Genomic DNA, 22,325 nt, shown 5'->3' on the forward strand with positions numbered 1-22,325 from the left:
GGACCAACATCTCTGAGGAAGGGCCCAACCTTTTAATGGACCTAATAAAGTGGCTGTCTTGTACAACAGGAATATCAAAGAGCTTTTATCCTGAGTAACGATGGTACTCGAGGAAAGGCGGGAACAGGACAGAGCGTCTCCCATGGTGACATGAGCACTGCAGCATTAAAGCTTTTAGTGTGAGCGCTCGTCCTTCACTCGGCCGTTAATTACTCTGGAAAAGAAGCGCCCGATACTTGTCTCACACTCTCTAAGAGCCAGTAAAGGGTGTTAATGCAAACTTTACACTCCCTTATAGTCGCAGCAAAGCTAAAAAACAAGAGAGGATGATTTGGCAGCACCCTCGGACCCACTGAGGCTGCAGCGGCCGCCTGAGTTTCAGGACTGGAAATTGATTTTTCCAGCAGATGGACTCCGCTTGAGTCCTGCTGATACGGATGATTTGTTTATTCAACTGCATTTTATCCCCCGAGAGGAATCGCAGGCAAACAGCAGCGGCAGCAGAACCCGTCGATATGTTTTCCAAAGGTTCGATGCAGAAGCAGGAAGCCGTCCCAAAACAAAGGTGTTGGGATGTTTACGGGCACCGGTGGAAGGTTCATCAGTCATGTCTGTTCCTGATGTGCAGCCAGCTCATCCAACAGCTGAGCCAGCCGTGAGTTCTCATTTTAGAAACATCCCTCTCTCTCCGGCCGCTCATTCCTCCCTTCGCTCCTCCCTCACACACACTAACAAGAACAAAATGTCACAAATGAGTGCCGCCTGGAGAGACGGAGTCTGAAAAGCCGACAAGGCGAACACTAATGAAAAACAAATCCCTCCTGAATCCCATCTGAGGAGAACCCCGGCCAAATACCCATCATTCATATCTGCAAAGACCTTTCTGGCATCGCGCCGCGCTCTTGTTGCTAAACATACAGAGGGAGGATGCACAAAAACCCTGCTGTCAGCATGGACGGTGAGCAGCCTCGCACAAATCCAAACATGGATTTAAAGTCTAAATATCAAAAAACGGGGGGGGGCAGACTCTATTATTATTCTGTTATTCTTTCTTCCTCTTCTGCAGAGTGGCGGATGTTAGCGTGCTAAGCAGCAGGCAGATGCGGCTAATGGAAACATGCGTCATGGTAACGGAGCTACAGTGTTCCTGCAGCCAGAGACAATCGAGCTGGCACCTGGAGCCGAGTGAGGACAGCGTGAGAAACACGCGGCTCGGCCGCCAGCTCCACGTGAAGGTGCGGAGACCAGGACGGGACGACAACAGACAGCTGGGTCAGACTTAGCAAAAGACCCATCTCTCTTCCTCAAATGCTCCGAGTCCCCACAGAATGGAACGTCCCTGTGGTGAAGAGGACTATTTAACGCACAGGTGGTGCATCTCAGCCGTCCTTCTGCTGCATGACACAAGCTGAAGGTGGTGACACCTGATGTAGCCACATTAGTAAAAGAGCTAGAAAGGAGCTCATACCCACTTTCTTACCACGCTCTATCATGTACTTCAAAGCAGAACTCTGAGATCAAAGCGGGGCAGACTGAAGGAGAACCTGCCGCGCTGGTGCACAGTGACTTGTGCAAACACACTCGTGCTCCTGCAAAAGCGCGAGTGCGTTCGTTTTCAAACCGGCGTATAAGAAAGACCCAACGCGTCCGTCTTCCCCTGCCCGGGAGGACGGGAGGCAAACAACCCCCCCACTGCAATTATTCACGGCCTGTAATTAACTCTGAGCCTTCATGGAGAGCAAAGTCATCATTCTACAGCTGCTCTCATTATCTCGGTTTGGTTTTACAGCAAGAATTTTTTTTTTAATTGAATCAAAACGTTCCTCTTTCTTGTCTTTTCCTTTATACACAAAGAGCAGAAGTGGAACATTCACAACAAAAGCACAAATGTTGTTCTCCAGAAGTCTCAGATTGGTGGGAAGGAATATAAATATGTATTTTATTGCGGAAATGGAGCCAGTAAAGCAGCCGGTGGGAGAAGAGAGAACAAAGAAATGATGTTGTGCACATGCACGGAGCTCTCAGCCAGCCAGGATTTATTCAATTGTTGTTCCTAAGCCGGGGGAATCTTTAATTTGATCCTTCTTTTTGCTGGATTACTGTCCTTTTCTCACCAGAACAAACAAACAAAAAAAACTCCAAACTCACGGACCGGGCGCACGTGAAGCGCCGCGACCCAAAAGAAGGTTGGTTCCTCACGTCTGCTGCTGGAGCTTTAAAACCTCGTTCGGTCCTCAGAGGAATGCTCCAATTCTGCTTCCAATAAGCCTGTAAAGGAACACCTTGGGTCTGAAAACACTCCAAAAGGTCAGGAAAAGACGAGGGATCCGAACCAATGTCTCTAAAATAAACCCTGTCCTCATTTGGAGCCATTTGAACGGGAGGAAGAGGGAAGCAAAGCTCTCTGAGGGTCCGAACAGGTCGTAATTATGGCCCCAAACGTCCCTCTTTACTGGAACATTTGGTGCAATGAAAGAAGTTAAATGAAACTTAATGATGCAACGGCAGCAGCTTCGTCCGGCTCTGCTAAACAATACAGCTAATTCGTCGTTAAAACCGAGGGAAACAGCACGTAAAATTAAGAACGCCGGTTTCAGCCGTTCCACGTGGGTGGAGGTTTGGAGACGGGGACGCGTGACGGATGTCGGCGCCGCATTTGTCACGGCGGCTCATAACACAGCTCGTTTTGGGCGCCGCGGAAAAATGTGAGCGATAAAAGTGTGAAATGTGTTTTTGACAGAACGTGTCGGACGGCGCCCTCGGGGAGAGCAGAACATTATTGTACATATTCCCTCGCCTTCACGGAGGCGGCGCCAACGACCAGATATTAGACTGAAATGGCAGACGCACGCTCCGGGACGTCACACACACACACACACACACACACACACACACACACACACACACACACACACACACACACACGCGCACACACAGGCAGAGGTGTCACCTGGGGTGTGATGTACCAACAAGCTCAGAAACAATAAGTCAGATGAGTCTGAGACCTCCCTGGAGTCCCCCCCCCCCAGCAGGATCGGCAGCAGTGCGGATGGATACGAAATGGGCCTGATTCTTGCACATTAAATACCAGATTTTCACTCAAAAATCAAAGGTTGCCTCGCAGGCTATTATTTTAAATGAAACAACCACCCGTGTGACCTTCGCTGACCCCCCCACAAACACGCTCCACTTCCTGGGGCTGCTCATCTCTCTATTCTAACTACGGGACAGAGATGTGCTGCTGCACCTCCTCTTCCCTCCAGCTTCAATCATCTCCACCTCGGCAGGGGGTCCCCAACCAGTCACACTTCACCAAACAGTTACCCTCAAACGGCGCGCTGGCGCCCGGAGGCGGAGCTGTGATGGTGGAGAGCACATATGGAGCTTCTGGGCACATCTGGATCAGGGCTCTGCTGGAGAACCTGCAGCAACCGCATCACATCATCACAGAGACCCCTCTGATTCCCAGGTCGAGACCCGGCTGGGGTATCTGCAGCATCTCTCCTCCTCTGTGAGGAACTATCTGCCCCCTGCGGAGCCAATAATCCATGCAGGGAGCTGGAGGAGCTCAGCGTGGGAGGGGAAGTGGGCTATGATGTGAGAATGGAAATTTAGAGAGCGGGGGAGGGGGAGGGACGCTCGTATCGGGCCGCTGTGGGAGGAGGCGCTGAAAGGCTGCCGTCCCACTGTGCATCTCTTCATTACAGAGCTGATGGCTTTCAAGGACGGCTGAGCTGGAACTGAACCAACAGCCGTCCGCCAGGGACGGGCTCTCACAGACCCCCCCACATCCATCTGAACTGTGTTTGACGTGCCACCCAGCAGAGTGAATAATCGGCCCAAATTCCCCGCGAACGCACTCCTCACCACACAACGAGCGCTCCAGCTACGCCCAGACTGGCGACACAGCAGGAAGCAGGAAGTGCCCGCCCGCGTCGGGACCCGGGAACCTTTTTTGTTTCTGGAGATTCAGCTGTTGGATGCAACCATGACAACGGCGTTCAACCTGTGCGCGTGTGCGCGCGGTTCCACAAAATTTGGTTTGCCTGACGACCAGTTCAACAACAGCCCCTCCCAGACCCACTGGGGCTGTTTTTACCCCCGCGGGTCTGTTCTGAGATTAGAGGATTAAGACGAGTCGGTTTCCTGACATGTGAGTGTTGCAGGAATCTGAAACCTGTGCAGACGGAACTGATGAATGCTCATTGGGTCTGTCAGCTACAGTCAGAGCTGATATTTAGGACACCTATTATTTTCTTCCTTGAGCTCCTGGGGGCCCCTCCAGCAGGCTGCCGAGTTGACACGCTGCCGTTTCCTCTAAGAGATGAAGTGAGTTTCTTTAAAAAAAACAGCAAAGGTTTGGACAGTTACACTTTTCCTGACTCCAGAGACGTGCACGTGTAGCTAAAAGCAGTTTTTTGGAAAATCCAAAGTGTTGGCAGTTCGAGAATCTGATCTTCAGCAGTTTAGGAGGTCAGCACTCATTATTATAAATATCTGTGATTAGATGGAAGGTAGAGTCCCAGAACCTGGAACCTTTTCCCCTCCTGCACGACTGCTTATTACTATTCTTACCTTTCTACTAAAATTAAATTCAAACGGCCCGGCCAGTTTAATCGGCTGTTACAGAGCGGATGTTAACTCCAGGAAGGGGTGAAATAGGTGGTTTCAGTGGTTATCCTGTCGCTGCAGCGTTTGTCAGGTCTGACAGTCGCTGACAGAGTGACAGGAAACATGTGTCGCTGAGACAAGTGACGGATGTTAACGGGGTGGAGATCTACACACACACACACACACACACACACACACACCCTCTGCAGCAGCGAGCGGCTCACTGGGAGGATCAAGAAAGGCAAATGTTTACCTTCCCGCTTCCAAATAAAGCGCTTAATCTGATGAAACCTTGAGAAACACGCAGAGAGCCTCCCTCCTCCGTCAGCTCAGCCACAGTTTCACTCCCGACCAGGCTCCACCATCTAGTGGAGAGTTGTGGTAGAGCAGGAGAGGAGCAGAAGGAAGTCTGCGCAGTTGTGGAGGAGGCCTGAGCGCCCGTCAGAGATGACAGGCCATCTGTGGCCGAGCGTCCTGCTGACAGGACCCCTCACGCAACAATCTGAGGGCGGAAAGGTTAAAGAGGCGGAGGGGGACATCTGCTGGGAGCCTTGCATCCGTCCAGTAATGGGCTGGCAGCAGAGCTCAGCCTGGTTTGCATAAACTGAGCGGAAAACAGCCGAAAAACCGCCCGAGCGAGGAAATAAACATTACTGCAGAAGAGATTCTAAAAGCGGCAAAGGAGGCCGCCAGGGGGCGCAATAACACGGGGTGGGGTGTGAACCTGGCCCCTCAACCAACCAGGAGAAAGGGTTTTGTGTGTGCAGTGCTGTTGCTCATCATTTTACCATTGAAATATGTTTATGTCTCACAGCTACAGCCGGTAACAGCTAACTGGCTGGTTGCCGTCTGCCCAGAGTGGTCACCCAGGGCATTATCACATCATTTAATTCCCCCTCTTGTCAAATAAACAAGGACGGCCTGTAGGTGGAGCAGATTACATCTACCTGCGTGTCTGGAAGGTTCTGGATTGATTCTGGATTATGTTAAATACCCTCAGCACACAGCTCCAAGGCCAGGGGAGGGTGGGGGGGTGGTATGAGAGAAACAGGGTACTTACCTGAGCCCGACAGGAAGTGGAGGAGCCCAGACGGGGAGGGAGACACCCAACAGAGAAAAGGAGAGAGGGAGAAAGTCGTTAGACGACAGTTGCGTGCACAACAACATCATCAGAGGCCATCAGGAGACGGTCTTAAAAGCAATCTTGGATACAAAGAAACTGAAGTGAGATGACTGAGTCCACTTACAGCCCTCACATAAAAGGCTACTGAAGAGGACATTTAAACACACGGCTGCCATTACATCTCTGTCTGGGCCCCGCTGAGTGCCGTTCAACGGAGATTGCGTCGTTTCCAAGGTAACAGTCTCCACGTCTCCTCCCGTGTGCACGGCTGCCTGCCGAATTGATCGGCTGACTCGTCTGAGATAAATAGAGGCTGGTTCCACCAGAGCTGGAGATGTTGGGGTAATCCCCGCCGCCGCTGCTAATCGCAGCCGCCGCTGATTAAATGGGAACGTTTGAGCTGCTGGATCCGTTCACGTGTTGCTCCGCAGCGACGCGGAGGAGAGCCAGCGTGACCACAGATGACAGGAGACTCTCCTCCTCGCTTTCTTTAATTGCCTCTAAACTTTAATAGAAGCCATCTGTCACTGCGGGAGGAAACTCCTAAACCTCCAAAAAGTACTTAGCACTTTTCAGGCTGACATCCATCAACTGTTTAAATTTGCCTGTCCTTTAACCACACACACAAACACACACCCACTGAGTCTGCTAGGGAAGCTAACCTTTCCAGCCAATTAGCATTAGCCGAAAAGTTAGTCCATGCATTTGTTACTTCCAGGCTGGACTACTGTAACTCTTTATTATCAGGGTGTCCAAACAACTCTTTAAGAAGCCTCTCCAGTGATCCAAAATGCTGCAGCCAGAGTTCTGACAGGTATTGACAAAAGAGATCACATAACTCCTGTACTGGCGTCGCTTCATTGGCTGCCCGTTAAATTTAGAATAATTTTTAAAACCCTTCTTTTGACCTACAAGGTCCTCAGAGGCCTAGCTCCATCCTACCTGGAGGAGCTAGTGACACCTTATCAGCCCAATAGACCGCTCCGCTCTCAGAATGCTGGTCTACTTGTGGTTCCCAGAGTTTCCAGGAGTAGAATGGGGGCCGAGCATTTAGCTACCAGGCCCCCCTGCTATGGAACCAGCTCCCTGTCCAGGTACGGGAGGCTGACTCCATCACTACTTTTAAGATCAGACTCAAAACCTACCTCTTTGAAAAAGCTTATTGTTACTAATTCAGTAGTTCCAGTTACTATCATAGACAGACAAATTATCATACTTAGGGGGTCGTCTAATCATTAGGTCACATCTTAGTTATGCTGTTATAGGCCAAGGCTGCCGGGGTCCGGAAACATGATCACCTGACAGGCCTCTGTCACTCCACTGGGTCATGGTTTCCCTCTCTCTCCTCTCCTCTCCTCTCCTCTCCTCTCCTCTCTCTCTCTCCTCTCCTCTCCTCTCCTCTCCTCTCCTCTCCTCATCAAGCAGACTAGTTATGCTGATTCTTGTGTAGTTTTTCTGCTTCTCCCCCCCCCCTATTTATTTACAGGTATCGCCGCCCTCGGAGCTGCATAATGACCTCCGGCCCCGCTGAAGTGATTGTGCATCATATTTTTTTGTGTGTGTTTCTGTGCTCTGTGCCTCTCCTCTCCCTCTCCTCTCCTCTCCCCCTCCTTCTCCTCTCCTCTCCCTCTCCTCTTCTTTCCTCTCCTCTTTCCCCTCCTCCTCCTTCTCCTCTCCTCTACCTCCACTCTACTTCTCCTCTACTCTACCCCTCTCCTCTCCTCTCCTACCTATCCTATCCTCTGCCTGTCCTCCCCCCTCTCCCTCTCTTTACCTTACCCACCGGCCATCAGCAGGAGGGTCCCCCTACATGAGCCTGGTCCTGCTCAAGGTTTCTTCCTGTTAAAGGGGAGTTTTTCCTTGCCACTGTTGCTTGTCTGGGGTCAGGCCCTGGGACTCTGGAAAGCGCCTTGAAACAATTTTGATTGTATAAGACGCTATATAAATAAAGATTGATTGATTGATTGATTGATTAGCGACTGACCCTATTACACCCCAGAGAAATCAATAGGAACTGAGCTTAGCAGCAAACTGGTACCAGTTCTGACAGGTGCTGCATCACATTTGTTCCCTTTGTGTCGTGTGAATCGCAGGTCAAAGTCCAAATCTGAGATAGGACTTACAAAAGTGAATTTCAGTACCGTTCCTGAAGTGAGCTACCGTACGGCTAATAATGTGGTCACTGTCGGGCTTAGCAGGACCAACAAAGCGGCTGACCTTTAACTGAATAACCACCTTCTCTCTTTTCTGCATACTGTTACAATACTCTTCCAACTGTCTAATAAATCCTCTGGGGCTCTTTTGAGAGCAGGTACTAATAAATATCAGACACGCGACATTCAGAGATGGAGCTGTCACTCTCAAAAGCGTCCTGAGCGAAGCTGATGAGAAGGAGGGAAAGAAGGAGCCTGTAACGACCGTCAACATTCAGAGGGTCCCATCACCACCATCACCAGCCAGCAGGAACAAATACTGGCTCTGATTTCCTGATTAAATAACACAAAAAAATGTTTTTTTACCAGCGCACACGGGATGGGAAGTTAGCAGGTCAGTGACACACAGTGCTAAAATTAATGGTTTGCACGCAGGGTGTATGTGTTTGTTCCTCCTCCTCCTGACCAGACCATGTGTCAGTGAGGGAGTTCTCAACTCTGGATGTAGAAACAATCTGTGAGCGCTTTGATCTGTGGCTCCGGAGCGCTCCGCCAGCAAAGCGGTGTGGGGGGGGGAGCAGGAGGATGACTCAGAGACTTTCAATTTATTGGGGCCCCCACGACTCCTGTTGCTCCAGTATCTGCTCACCCTGATGCAGGTCATCAGGACTCGGCTCTCAGGTGGAAATCCAGACGACCGGATAAAAACAGACTGAACCCGAATTCTAAACTGCACAGCTGCGTCAGTTTAATGTTGAAACAACGGAGGACTGCAGCGACTCTGCCCTGATCGTCACCTCGCGGGGGACGCCGAGGATTTGAGGGCACGTCCTTGGGGGAAAAAAACAACACGCAAATGTTAAGAAATAAATAAATAAAATGTCACTTTTGTCCTGACTGACAGCAGGAAAACATGCGGTCATCGGAGTGAGACGGGCTGAGCTGGCCCAGACACAAAACGCCGAGGGACGGGGGAGTTAGCGCCACAGGCTAACGGCACGGCTAACAGTGCAACAACAACAAACGACGGGTTGAAGTAAACACGCGATGCTACAAATGCCACAAACGGGGAGTCGAGAAAAGCACCTCAACAGTGACTACAGACCGACAAAAGCAGAGCAGTGTCACAGCAGCCTGTTCAGGTGTTCTTGCGTGGATGTTGGACCGGCTGCTGGTGTCTGGGCTCTGCTCCCAGTCCGCGTCTATTCCCACCAGGCCGGTCCCCTCTGGCAGAGCTCCTGGTGCTGCTCCGCTCACAATGGAGCAGATAGCCGCTGGAGTGCGCTCAGATGTTGGGAAAGACAAAAGGAGGTGGCGCCAGCAGCGCCGTGCCGGTCTGCCAAGTGGGACCATTTTGGATTTCTGTGGGCTCTGCCGGAGTGTGAGAGTGGTGACTAACACTGCACAAATGTGATCAAGTTCTTCAGTTTCTCCAACACTCCCTCTATCTGCTCCATTATCGCCTCTCTTGGCAGCTTCGCAGAGGCTGAAATGAAAACAGATTTTACTGCAGGCGAGAAGGAAGGAAGAAGGAAGGTCGGCAGCAGTGGAGGTGGCTCCACATCTCATCTCATCTCAAACTGCTGCACAGTGTAGCTCAGGGTCACAAGGAGAGGGGTGAGTTTGAAAGGACCTGATCATAGAGGTCAGAAGACACCCTCAAGGTCATTCGTTCATGCTTGGACAAACCCACTCAGCTTCAGCGCCGTCAGGACAAACACAGCAACAATAACGGGCGACTCCCAGTGTGCAGAGGTGGCACAAAACCCTTGATGGAGTCTTTCATTTGGAGGCAGAATTCCTCATTTCATTTCTATACTGTCGATCTTTTTGTGCATACATATAACAGCTGGCGCAGCCCCGCAGTGTGAGGACGAGATGCATAAACGCCCACCAACTGCAATTCACTGTCAGCATGTTAAAAAAGATGGCTGGAATATTATAAATATGGTTTCTGAGAGGCGATTCGGAGAGAATTGAGTCAGATAAACAGCCTTATCTCTGCCGACGTTCCGGCCCCGGCCTGTGATGGCAGGTGGTGCTGGCCAGCAGAGCCGTGGTCTGTTTATCTCTGCAGGAGACTCTTCGTGTCCCTCACGGGCCGGGTGACTCTTCGGCGGACGTCAGCAGATTTCCCATCACGCATCAGTGATGACACATCTCACCTAAAGGCACCTTTAAGGCACGAAAGACTCTGACCTATGACCTTGGCTTGAATCCTCATCTCATGAAGGTTTGAACTTGAACTGTCCGTAAAAGTAGCAAAAAACAGTATTGCAAATATGTGATTTATCCCCGTGTAATTTAATTATTAGACTCAATAAGAAATGAGGCCAAAAAGAATTAGCACTGAATATTTTATTAACTCCCTACATTTATGACGAATCAGCACATTTCTCACCAGATACTATTATAGAGAATAATTATGTTGTGGAGGAGGAAAATACTGGCTAAAGCTGCTTTTTCATCCTGGAGGAGCCAAAGAGAAGCAGAGAATAAATGACTCCCTCCTCTTCACGGCCTCTCAAATCCTCCTGCTGAATTTAAAACTAGTCCTGGACACATCGAGCATCCTGCACGCACATGTGCAACATCTGTCTATCTGCAGCAACTGTGCAGCGCCCCCTGCTGGCGTGGCTGAATGTCAGCACACAAACCGAGTCGTCAGTGAAGAAGAGCGGAGCAGACAAACGTAAAGGGGGAAACATCCAAAAGTAGCGCGGACTCAGATATCCGGCCAGGTCCAGATATATAAAACAATGTTATATCTTCAAAGACGCGTCAAAACTTTAACTTAAATTAACGAGATAAAGATATCTGGTCACGCCCATTTGAGCTGAGGAAGCCGAGGATGAAGGGCAGAGTGAACAGGGACCTCTGCGAGAGTCTTTCCTGTCCTACATTCAAAGATCACAAAGGGTTTTTTTCTCCGTCAGCAGCTCGTTAGTGTTTCCGGAACAAAGAGAAGGCGGCAGAGATCATTAAATCTGAATATTTGATCTGATTCTTACGTCCACCAACAAGTAGAAATGGGAAAACTTGTTGAGCAACTTTGCCTTTCAAGGAATTCGTTTCCATAAATCACTTCCAGGTGGATTTTTCTCCCGACTCAGATGCTCCAGAGTGCACCTCCTCGGTCTTATTTATGCAGAAAGGCTTCTGCTGGAGGCTGATTTTAGGAAATTATCATAATCAATTGGGATTTAAAACCTACACAAACAGCAGGTCTGATTGCAAATGATGATCGGCTGCTCTCTTAAATCAGCAAATCAGGTCGACATCCTCCCACATCCCGTTAAAACCCCGATAAAGAGTGAAAGAGGTGCTGGCTGTGTGTGGAAAAACAATCCAATCATCCATCCCATCGAGGACCTGCCGTGGTTGCCGAGGGAAGACGGGAAACATCTTGTTTCTCTGTGTCGGGACCTCACCCGCCGCCCCGTCTCCATATCCAGGAGGATAGCCCGTGAGCCACAGGTCAAAGGTCAGCCCAAAAGCTCTGTGATTGGGCTCAGACGTGCGTCATTGCTGCCGGGCTCATCGCCTCTTCACATCCGTAGGCTCGTGTGACGTCGCTGCGGTGACATTTACAGCCGTCGCCAGTGTTTGACCCAAAAAAGAACGATCGATGCTGCCGTTTCTGAGGCTTAGCAAAAACTCCCCCGTTAACTAAAAACCTCAGGAGTCGAGGAACAGAAAGAGTCTGGAGGAGGACAGAAGCTTTCTGCTTCCGTCTCCACGCACGGTCAGATTAGATCACCTCCCGCTGCACATCTGAAATGTTTCTTCTCCTTTTTCGATAACGCCTCTGCGTCCACCTTCATGGAGCCTCCGACGTCGTCTCCGACTAATCCCGCCGTCCTCAGAGGGCCCGGAATTTTTCCAGTCCTGCTGGATCACATTCCCGTCACCGTCATTGGAGCCGACGGGCGGGCAGAGCCGGGAGAGACTCAGCAGAGACACAAAGGCTTTTCTGAACATCTGAGGATGCTGCCGCTGCTTCAGCTCCTCTGTGGACACGCAGGAACCAAAATGGCCGCCAAAAACTAGCGTAATGAGTCTTAGAGTTGGTGTCACCGCCCATGAGGGACAGCTCATCGTTTACTGGCTGTTCAATGGGAGCTAACAACCCCTCCCCCCCAAAAACAAACCCATTAAAACCATTATGGAAACCACTGCAGGATAATTGTTACTGGTAACCTTAGATTCTTGGTTACCAGCAGGGATGGAAAAAAATCCTTATTCATGATCTGGACAAGTGCAAAACTCTTCCCTTTCAAGGTAAATGCTGAATGGCACCTTTCTGGACGCCCCCACGTCCAGCCCATCACACGCTGGTCCTCCCCCCGGCGCCACCTTTGGCTCCATCAGCAGCGGGGAGCAAACACCAGTCAAACCATGGGCACGTTAAGTGGTTCTGGATGAGGTTGCTGCCCTGTGCAGGCCTCCAGAGGTCACACAACACACACACACGCACACACACACACACACACACACACACACACACACACACACAGATCCACGTGATAACCTTCACATGCTGCGGCGCGTTCTTAACAAACGCTTTGATTCCTGCCAATCTCAGCCAGGTACCGACCGAACCTTCGGTCTGTCCACGTCTCGGCAGAATTCGACTCTTCTCTGAGAGACAAAGTGCCCTGTTTCAGCCGCCATCAGCATCCGATGGAGACGCCGCAGGGCTACGTTCGAGTGTGGCTGATTCTAAGGATTTATTGATCCTTGTTAGCAAACAAGAGCATGCCCCCCCCCAACCTGCTCCGTGCTGAGGGCAGATGAGGCAGAGTAAGAATAAGGCAGAATAAGACACATAAAAGTCCTCATGGCAGATCCTGTCTGAGCTGCAGCTGCAGTAAAAGTCATCATTAATATTAGAAATATGACAGGGCAACAGTGTTGGTTATAGCAGGGGGGTCAAGGGTCACAGCTGGAAAAGTAGTTCTGGAAGCTGTAAATGAGACAGGCCGCGGCAGCCCTGAGGGTAATCAAATAACAATCAATTAGATATTAAATAGAATTACAGTTTGCCTTCATATGCGATTGTGGCGCCCCTGACTCGTTCATTAATGGGGGGGGGGGCTGGAGCCAGGCTACTGCTTCTGTTTCACCTGGTATTTGCAGCTGACATGAGTCTGTCAGGGTTTGCTGCGCCACTGATCCTGATCCTGATCCTGATCCTGATCCTGATCCGGGATCAGAACCATCCCGACACCATCCCGCGCCCTCGCCAATTTCATTCTAAATTCCGCCGACGTTGCGCAACCTTCGGCCAGAGACGTGACTTAAAGCTGCTGCTGTCAGAGGCCCTTAAGAAAAGTGCCGCATCAGCAACGATCTGGAAACCAGTGGCCTCACAGTGAGCCCAAACCTAATCTGATTCACTTCTCTGTGGTTTTAACGGAGATGAATCATTAATGTTGTGGAGATGTTGGGCGTGTATGTGCGTCTCCTCGTCCTCTCTGCTGTGACTACATGTGTCATTAAAGGTGATAAACTGGTAGCAGCCATCTTATTAACAGAGACTGATGCGCCTTTACGGGTCACCGGTCTAGAAACAAAGAACGAACATTATTTCTACAGATGCATTTTTCATGACTTAATTTATTTTTTGTATGTTTCTGTGCAGAAAAAAGTGGAAGTGTAAAGTTGTTCACACAAGTCTGTGTGATAAATACTGCATGGCTCCATTTAGAAACGATCCTTGTAGTCTAGGCAACGGGCGCTGTGAAGGCAGCTGTAACCGTACAAATGAATGTGAATGAAAAGCACTCAGGATGATTTGGAAATAAAGGGGATGTTTGATTTTATATCTACTGTAGAAAATCACTGATAAATGTCGGCTTAATTAATGTGGCAACTCAGCATTTACGAGAATCATTTGTCCCAGTTTTCCTTCTTCCCCTGAAATACTCCTGGTTTCAGGCTCGTCTGCTTGACTTTTCCCTTCTCTTTGTTCTTCAGTAAAATGACGTTACCATCTCAGGTAGATCAAATCTTTGTCACATGACTACTGGTGCGATTGGTCAGGAAGTTCCTGTTTCCTGTAGCTTCACCATATCTATAAGCTGAAATTCTTCCATCAGCTAAGGGCTGGGATTTGTTACAGCTCCGTAGCGTTAGCTCGGTAATTACGACACACTCGAAGGGGCGTCTGTGTGAGACAATATTTGCTATGTGTGGAAACGCTAATAGCCAAAAGATCAATGTTGACTAACGGCGTTAACGACTGAGAGAAAGAGGTTGTTCATACAGAGAAATGATGGAATCGGTCCATTAAACAAACGTTATAGTTGATTCTCAGCATATCTGATGGTGCAGGAGAGAAGACGACGACCAAAGTCGACGTAGTGACGTCCAAAAGGTCTCCTCAGATTTCTGCGCCGCGTAATTCAGAGCCTCCCGAACTAATCAGGGATTACAATGCGGCTGAAATGGTCTCCTGCAGGTGGTGAAAGGCGCCGGGTGAGGTTTAAGGTTTGACTCATTAAGATGGAGATTTTCTCTGGCGACCCTGGGAAAATGATTCCAGCTCATCAATGCGCTGTCAGTCAAAACATTAATCTCCGAGATGAGCTGGAATTAGCATCTGAATTAGCCGAGCGCTGGCGACCTGCGCGGGAGAAGAGCTGAGGGAGAATTGAGCAGACGCCGTCTCGCGGAGGGGAGAAATGGTCAAAGGCTGCAGCCCGGATCAGAAAATTGATCTGATCAGACGGAAAGTGCTGCTTCCTAATTACGGAATTAATTTTAAATAGGGCTACAAATTGAACTGGATGATGTGGAGGCACGTGCCTGCAGGAGACTGAAGGGAAATTACCGCCGGAGTCATGGCAGGTTTGTGTGTGCTGGCACGGAAATGAGCCATCCATCCACGTTTGACTGGGTCTGTGAAGAAGAGACGACTGAGAGAAGGACCTGCAGCATCGAGATGCACTGGGAGTTAAACTACAGACCCCCCCCCCACCTCCCCCCACAATGACCCCGAAGGAGCTTCCACACACATCTGACTTTCAACCCAAAACACCCCTCTTTTCTTCTATAAGAAGATGGACGAGGTGCAGCGCATCTCCTCAGTTACACCGATGCTCTTAATATTCCTACTGTAGATCATCTGCAGCTGCCCCCCCACCCCGCCACCCCCACCGGCCTGGGTGAGAAATGTTAATCGCAATAAAACATTTATGGAGACAGAAGCGAACAGAGAGGCGAGAAGCTGCAGCGCATTCATATACTGTACACACACACACACACACACACACCCCGACACATGCGCTGCTACTAGGTCATGGATGGTCACCCCCCGATCATCAGGTTCACTCCAGCAACTGTGAAGTTTAAGTTTAGTGAACTCCTTTAGTAATAAAATCCCCTGGGGGTGGGGGAGGGTGGTGGTGGTGGGGGGGGGGCTTGGTGAGCGTGTGGGAGAGAACCTCTCTGATCAATGGATAATGCCAGCTGATATGATGAGAAAACCCCCTCCAGGACCAGAGTAATGAACAAAGTTATTGGTGTGGGTGGAATCCATCCGCACACCTAAATGAAGTGTAAACAGCTCGCGGGCTGCGTCTGGAACCCCCCCCCCACCTACTGGAAAGCAAATAAGAGGGATGGGGGCCGTAAGTCACCGGTGAGGACGCCGGTGTGGCCGTTCGCTGGAGCAGCTGGGTGAAATTCCCGTTCACGCGCCTGCCGTACGATATGCAAATGTTCTCATTAGGGCAGATTTAGGGCAACTCATACGTGGCATTAACTCTCCTCATGAATATCGCCTTCCAATCAAAAGCCATTTCACACAGAACTGTTTTCCTTCCTCCTTCCTGCAGCAGCGATCCCTGCGTGCGTTCTGCAGTTCTGGGTGTTTCAGTGCAACAATTACTCATTCTAAAGTCCAGGAAAATAAGAGAAAAACAAGACTGTGATCTGATTACAGAGTTGGAAAATGGCTGCAAACGTCCTCCTCTTCTTTGATTCTCCTGCCCGTCGTTGGAACTTGACATTTGCGGTTGACGCGTGTGATCAATAATGCATCTCTGCAGCTGCAAATGCAATAAGAGAAACACACAAGATAATAGTCTGCGTGGATCTGAGGCGGAAGCATCAATATTCCATGTTTTCACTCTTCCTCCGGTTTTTGACGCGTCTCTGCGTCTATGGAACGTTTGTTTCTTCCACAAACATCTCGGAACATTTGGATCTTTGGTTTCCAGATGGAGGCGACAGTAAGGTCAGAAACCTGCAACCTTGCTGCTCTTCAGCTGTGTGAAGTTATGCTAACGCCGGTCATTTAACTGCTGATTCCAGTCTGCTGGAGCTCCACTGGAAGACGTCGACCCAGCCGCAGCAGCAAAGACGGAGACGCATCGTAGACCCAAGCACACAGTCGATTAAACAAACGGATCGGTAATGGAGCGACCGGGCAAACGGGGCATGTTCTTCCTGCCCTTTCTGCTGGCTGATGAGCAGCCCCTCAGACACCTGCCGCGTCCAGACCGTCGCTTTCCATCTGCGAGCCGGTTCAGGCTGGGACGAAGGCTGGGAAAGAGCCACTGGAGAGGAGAAGCAGGCAGTCAAGAGGCCGTCCGGAGCTGGAGTTGAGTCCAGGCCGTCTAATGATGTGATCTGCTTACCGCCTGAAGCTGAGCCGATCAAACGGCAGCGTGTCGGCGGAGCAGATGAGACAAAAATGACGAAGAGGGGGAAGAGGAGGAAGAGAGAAGCTTCTAAATAAGAGCGAGGGGAGAGGCGACGTGCTGCGGGGATGCAGAGGTGGAGGAGAAGGGGGTTGTGGGTACATGCTGTAGTCAGCTGCAGCTCCTCCAAACACTGTGTAAGATGAAGCTATACATGCTGAGGGGAAAATACTGCATTATTCTTGTTTCAAAAGCCCAGGGGAATAAACATTGGCATTGATGAGACGCCCAAAGGTGCCAAGAGAAAAGGCACTGAATTGTGTTTTAAAAACAGTGAAAAGATGAACAATTTCACAATCGAGGAAGACCTGACTCTCGTCTTTTGTTGGCCAACGTGGCTGCTGGGGCAGTTAAAAATAGTACGGGTCTCTACAATTGAGGCTAATCTGTGCAGATGGAATGCGTGCAGCAGCGTAGCGGAGCAGCGGAGCAGCACTGCAGCGGTGCAGCACTGCAGCAACAGGGGCAGGAGCTGGCGTAGGAGCCACCGAGCCCAACAGCCCCCCCCCCCCCCCCCCAACCGTCTCCAATCCCCAGTCACTCATTCTGAGCTGAACTTTGATTTGTATCTCTGAAAGTTCAATGCATGAAAAATGGAGTTGCTTAGCAACTTGGCTGTGCACAGCCGCTCTCCTGCCTGCCTGCCTTCCTATCCACTCCACAAACACACCCTTCAGCATGTCAACATTTATGTCGAGCACAAATGCCTCCCACCAGACCTTACAGGTGTGCAGAGCGTGTGCTGTAATGCTGACGCTTCCACTGGAGCATTTTTCCATTAAGGTGAAGGCGGCGATGTGAGCAGCTGAACTACTACAGTTCCCTGAATCTTCCTCAGAGCTCCTGTGGGAACCTCTGAGCATGAAATCTCTTAAACCATGAGATGAAAAAGCATAAATCTTTGACGTCACGGCGTGGAAGCACTGATACATGGAAACATCTGTGGATTAATGCAGCTGAACTCCCCTGTAGAGAAACCTGAGGGCGTTAAAAAGGACATTATGAAGTCTGTAATTCACTGGATGTTATTGATGGGAACAATGGGACGCTCAACGCTGGGATAATAACAGCCTGTGTGTCGCTGCAAAGCTGGGGCCGTGATTGCGTAACGGCTGTATCGGTAATTCTGAATGATAGCAACGCTCCCTCAGGGCCGCGGACAACAATGCTCCGGCTAATTTCCAATTAGCGGCTTGAACCGACCGCTAATGATCCCAGAACCTCAGTCTGGCATCTGAACCACCAAACGCGACGCTTCTGCAGTCGCTGTGTATGTTTGTCTGTAATTTTCTACTCTTCTGGGCTTAATGAGACCATTAAACTTACGTGGGTGGAGGAAAGTGGAAGGACAGAGGAGCAGGAAGCAACAGGACACCGAGAGAAAGGACGATTTGTCTCCCTGAAAGCGCGATGATCCACATTTATTAAAAAGAGAGGGGGGCTGCATCAAAATGACATACGACAGCAGCGCATCGGACGGCCAAGGTCACGCAGACAGGAAGGAGCTCTGGATAAAACTCCTCCTCGCTGGAGTAAACAGCATCCGCGGCTCCCCGGTCCGGCGGGTAAACGATGCCGAGGGAATGATGATAAAGAGCGGGATGACGGATGGGGAGAAAACACCAGAGAAATCCTACAGCCACCCAGAGGAGGGACGGGAAAACGGGGCCACCCACCAACACTTTAGTCAGAGGAGGAGGAGGACGGAGATGAAGGGGAGGTGAAAAGCAGGAGCCGAGGAACCGGCAAGATGTGCCGATAAACCGAGAGGACGTTCATTTAGACCTCAGTGGCGATGAGGAACGTCCGCGGGGGGAGCTAGAGTTAGCTCCTGTGCTAGCAGCAGAGCTTGTCCTCAGCGGCTTGAGTTCAAGCCCGAGGCGCCGCAGCTCCAGCGGTTCCTGCTCCACCAGCTGAAGCACCCCCGCCCCGAATCACTCACCAAAGTGTAAAGAGACAACGACAGGCGGGCCTGAAGACCTGGAGGCGCACACCCAGAGTTGAACGGCTGCTATTTATGGGGAACTGGGAGCAGTCGTCATCAAGCAGCGCTGTGGGGGAGCCGGACCTCCGCTGGCGGACAGAAACACGGAGGTGAACCAAAGCTGGGAACTGGAAACCAGCAGAGACGCTCCACACGTCAGTCGACACACAAGCCCTCGTTTCACCAGGCAGCCACTTTAAAGCTGAATCGTCTCCATAAACACAATTGAAAGGTCTCTTCCACAAAGAATCTAACATAAAAATAGTCTCAACTCAGAATGAAGAACTGCTGAACTGTGATGAACTGAAAGCAGCACGAGACTGCAGGGTTCAAAAGGATAGAAATGTGAAATATTTTGACATTTAAAAGGTCTCTATTGAACTGATTAGTGTTTGTTAATCACTGTTGGGCTTTGTTGCTTAAAAAAATGGATGTTTTAGTCTTTTATTTACACAGTGAGAGGAAAAAAACCAACTTTGACAATCTGACATCTGCAAATGAAAGAGGGAATCTGCTGCAGGGGAGCCGCTTCTGCACGCTGTCATTCTGCTCTGGAAATAAAGCTTCGCTTTGGTTCGCCTGGAACAGGGAATCAAGCAAAGACAAAATACCCAGAATTCAAGTGTCTTCATTTCCAGTTGCGGGTGGAGGAAAAACAGAAGCTGGTCAGAGCCGATGGTTCAGGTCAGCCTATTTAACAACCGTGTGGCTAAAACCCAAAGACTAATTTGTTAGATGCACCACGTTATTCTCTCATCATGCTAGAACCTAATTTTCACGCCTTTGTGGGCCAAAAGAAATTAAAATTCTGACATTTCTTTGATGAGACCAGTCACACAGAGAGACTCTGGCTGGTCTGAATCACCCCTTTTCAAGCAGCGGAGATTAAAGCCGCATTCGCAGCAGTGGAGGACTGGGGGGGGGGGGGGTCCCTGGGGGAGGGGGTGACATCCACAGCCAGCAGCAAATATACATTATTAAGATCCAGTAGATCCGCTTTTTATGGCACTGACACTGAGAACTAGAACTGAGTGATGCATCACACCTGTGGAGATGATCTAAGCTTCATTAACGGATGCTGTGACACGGGAGTGTGTGTGTGTGTGTGTGTGTGTGTGTGTGTGTGTGTGTGTGTGTACACGCAGAAGGCAGAATTGCTGTCGCACGGCTGATTTATCGGCACACATTCCTCCCTTGATAATTAAAAAAGTTTGCGAATTGTGAAAAGTTCCTCCGTCTCTCCAACAGGCATCAGAAGAGGCAGCAGGAACGTCGAAGAGCGCCTTCAGCGTTCAGGGACGCGTGGGCGCCTTCATGAGGTCTTAAACCGGGATTATCGACCTACACTCAAATATTCTGCCAAAAAAACATCCTTGTTTGCTCAGGCAGCAGAGTAAACTGAGCCCGAATCAAACCAACTCAGCTGGAATGCACCTGTAATCGGACTCAAGGTTCCCTCTATGAGCAGGAGGTTTCTATTTTTATGTCCTTTTTGTCACGACCGCGTCCCGACCCAGTAATGGAACAGCTCAGAGGTGCCAAAGCCACGATGGAAGGGGGGTGACGGGCAGACGGCTCTGCCCCTCAAGAGTCTTCAAGAGGGGGAAAAAGGAGCTTTTCAAATGTCAGGGAGACCAAATCATCCTGGGACGTGTCCACGCGCAGCCCTCAGAAATCGCCCAGCCCTGCATGAACCACACGCAGGGACACAAATGTCACCTCTCCTCCGTCTCCAAAAACAATGTTCAAACGCGCGGCGGTCCGGAGAGACGCCTAATTTCAGCACAGCTCACACCTGAGCAGCTGCGCCCCCCCCATCCCCATCCCCACCCCCCCTCCGCACAGCTCAAGTGTGAGTAAACGTGTTCAGTCAAGCCGAGCGTGTGCACAGAAACACGTTCACGACTTCAGGAGGCCTCGACTGTAAAGAGGAATCACCTGCGGACAGAGTCGGGTCTTCCTGGAACAGGTGATGTAATAAATCGTGTAACTATTCAGTTATTACACAGAGGAACAAAGCAGAATGGAGTCGACCCAGAACTGAATATTTCAGGCTGGAAACAGCTGAGGGCAGGAATTCAGTTGCAGTCCAAATCCAGCACAGGTCCGGTCGAACTGAATCCGGTCCAGTTCATTCAAATCCAGTCCGGTCCAGAGGACTGACGAGGTCGAGAGTTTGATTACCCTGTGATGGGGGTGCAACCCTGCAGGGACTGGAAGTATCTGCTCACATGTCTCCATGATCGCCCCCCCCCCCCCCTCGTTATGTTAGTCTGCAAATGCTTCTCGTGTTGTAAACCTCAGTAATAATTAACTTTCATTACCTTTCCTGTTCTGTCTCTTTGGCTCCTCTTTGTGTTGCATCTCACGCCAGCGGGTGTTGAATTATTGATGGGATGTTGCTCCCCCCACTCATTTGTTTGTTGGTCATATTGTCTTCTCCAACTTTTCTCATTTAATGCAAGAATGGTGTGTGTGTGTGTGTGTGTGTGTGTGTGTGTGTGTGTGTGTGTGTGTGTGTGTGAGAGAGAGCTCATCAAATCTATTGGATCAGTGATTGTATTTTTTCAGTGTCGCTGCATGTTTGAATGTGTGTGAAACAGTCAGACTATTGCATGGCCTCACACACACACACACACACGCACACACACACACACACACACATTACGACGCTCATTAAGGTCCTAAAATCCACTCTGAACACAGAGCGGGACGGGATCTACTTCATGATCCTGAATCCTGCCCTCAGTAGGTTCACGGTCCGAGCCGGAACACTTTAAACCTCCAGACGAGCGTCGGTAAAGTTCCTGGAAAACACTGACATGGAAGTTTTTCCCTCCTCGTGGAAATTCCGGAGGGACTACACGACGCCGTTCCCTGGGCGATTATGGTTTTGCGTCCCATTTTCAAAGCACTCGAAGGATTTTACGAAGACTTCACACTCAAAGCGGCTTGAATGAGAAGCTATTAAATGAATTCTGTTAGCTCTAGCCGCTCCCTCATGATAAAGATTCCCTTTCAGCGTCTCCGAGATCACAGCTGACTGAAGGAAAGCTCACCACTCGGCATAAATTTGCACAATTGGACCAGAAACGTTCGCCACTGTGATACATTTAAGGCCGGCCTGTTATTTTGCCATAAAGCTCAGCTGGGAGTGGCTCAGCTGAAGCTAACGTTGGCGTTTATGGTGCGATGATGTCCTTTAGGATTATTTATGTGCCCATATTTTGTGAGCGGTGTCGCTGCTGCGCGAGTGTGAGTGCAGATCTGGAGGGATTACAGGTGCACGGCGAAAGGTGAAGCAGGCGTCGGCGCCAAGCTGTGACCGCGCCGACCGCAGCAGCAGCCAATATACAGCAAAAACGCCTCCTTTCTCTTTAATGGAACAAAGCAAAGTGGAGTCAGCGAGACCAAAACGTTCGAACCCCGTCCCCGCTGGAAGCTTAAAGCTTTGGCTTTTCCCAGACGGCTCCGGAGGGAAGTGAACAATCGAGTGAACGGCGGGAGGTGAAGAGTGTGAGTGGGTGGCACTGAAGTCGTGGTTAAAGAGAGCGCAGCCTTGTTTTCTCTGGCACTGGCAGCGTTGAGCTGATTAAACACGAGGAATTAGGGGACGTGTTTGTAAATACCAATAATGCTCTTGGCCTCGGAGAGGATTCCGAATCACGTCCGCTCTGTTCACGATGGTCCGGACTCAAGCAGCTGACTGCAGATCAGGAGAAGCTCCCTGAGCCGGGCCATTTCTC

General features: G+C 50.2%; 1 protein-coding gene across 1 annotated transcript in view; it reads right to left on the bottom strand.

Moving 5' to 3' along the window:
- The window catches only part of asic2 (acid-sensing (proton-gated) ion channel 2), a 60,856-nt gene extending 54,950 nt beyond the window's left edge, over positions 1-5,906 (bottom strand). The window contains exon 1 of the mRNA XM_057014852.1: positions 5,859-5,906. Within this exon, the coding sequence (XP_056870832.1) occupies positions 5,859-5,891 (33 nt within the window). The 5' untranslated portion in view covers positions 5,892-5,906. The remainder of the gene's footprint in view (positions 1-5,858) is intronic.
- Between the last annotated feature and the right edge of the window lie 16,419 nt (positions 5,907-22,325).

The sequence above is a fragment of the Takifugu flavidus genome, chromosome 18 (assembly GCF_003711565.1).
Source record: "Takifugu flavidus isolate HTHZ2018 chromosome 18, ASM371156v2, whole genome shotgun sequence".
Taxonomy (NCBI): domain Eukaryota; kingdom Metazoa; phylum Chordata; class Actinopteri; order Tetraodontiformes; family Tetraodontidae; genus Takifugu; species Takifugu flavidus.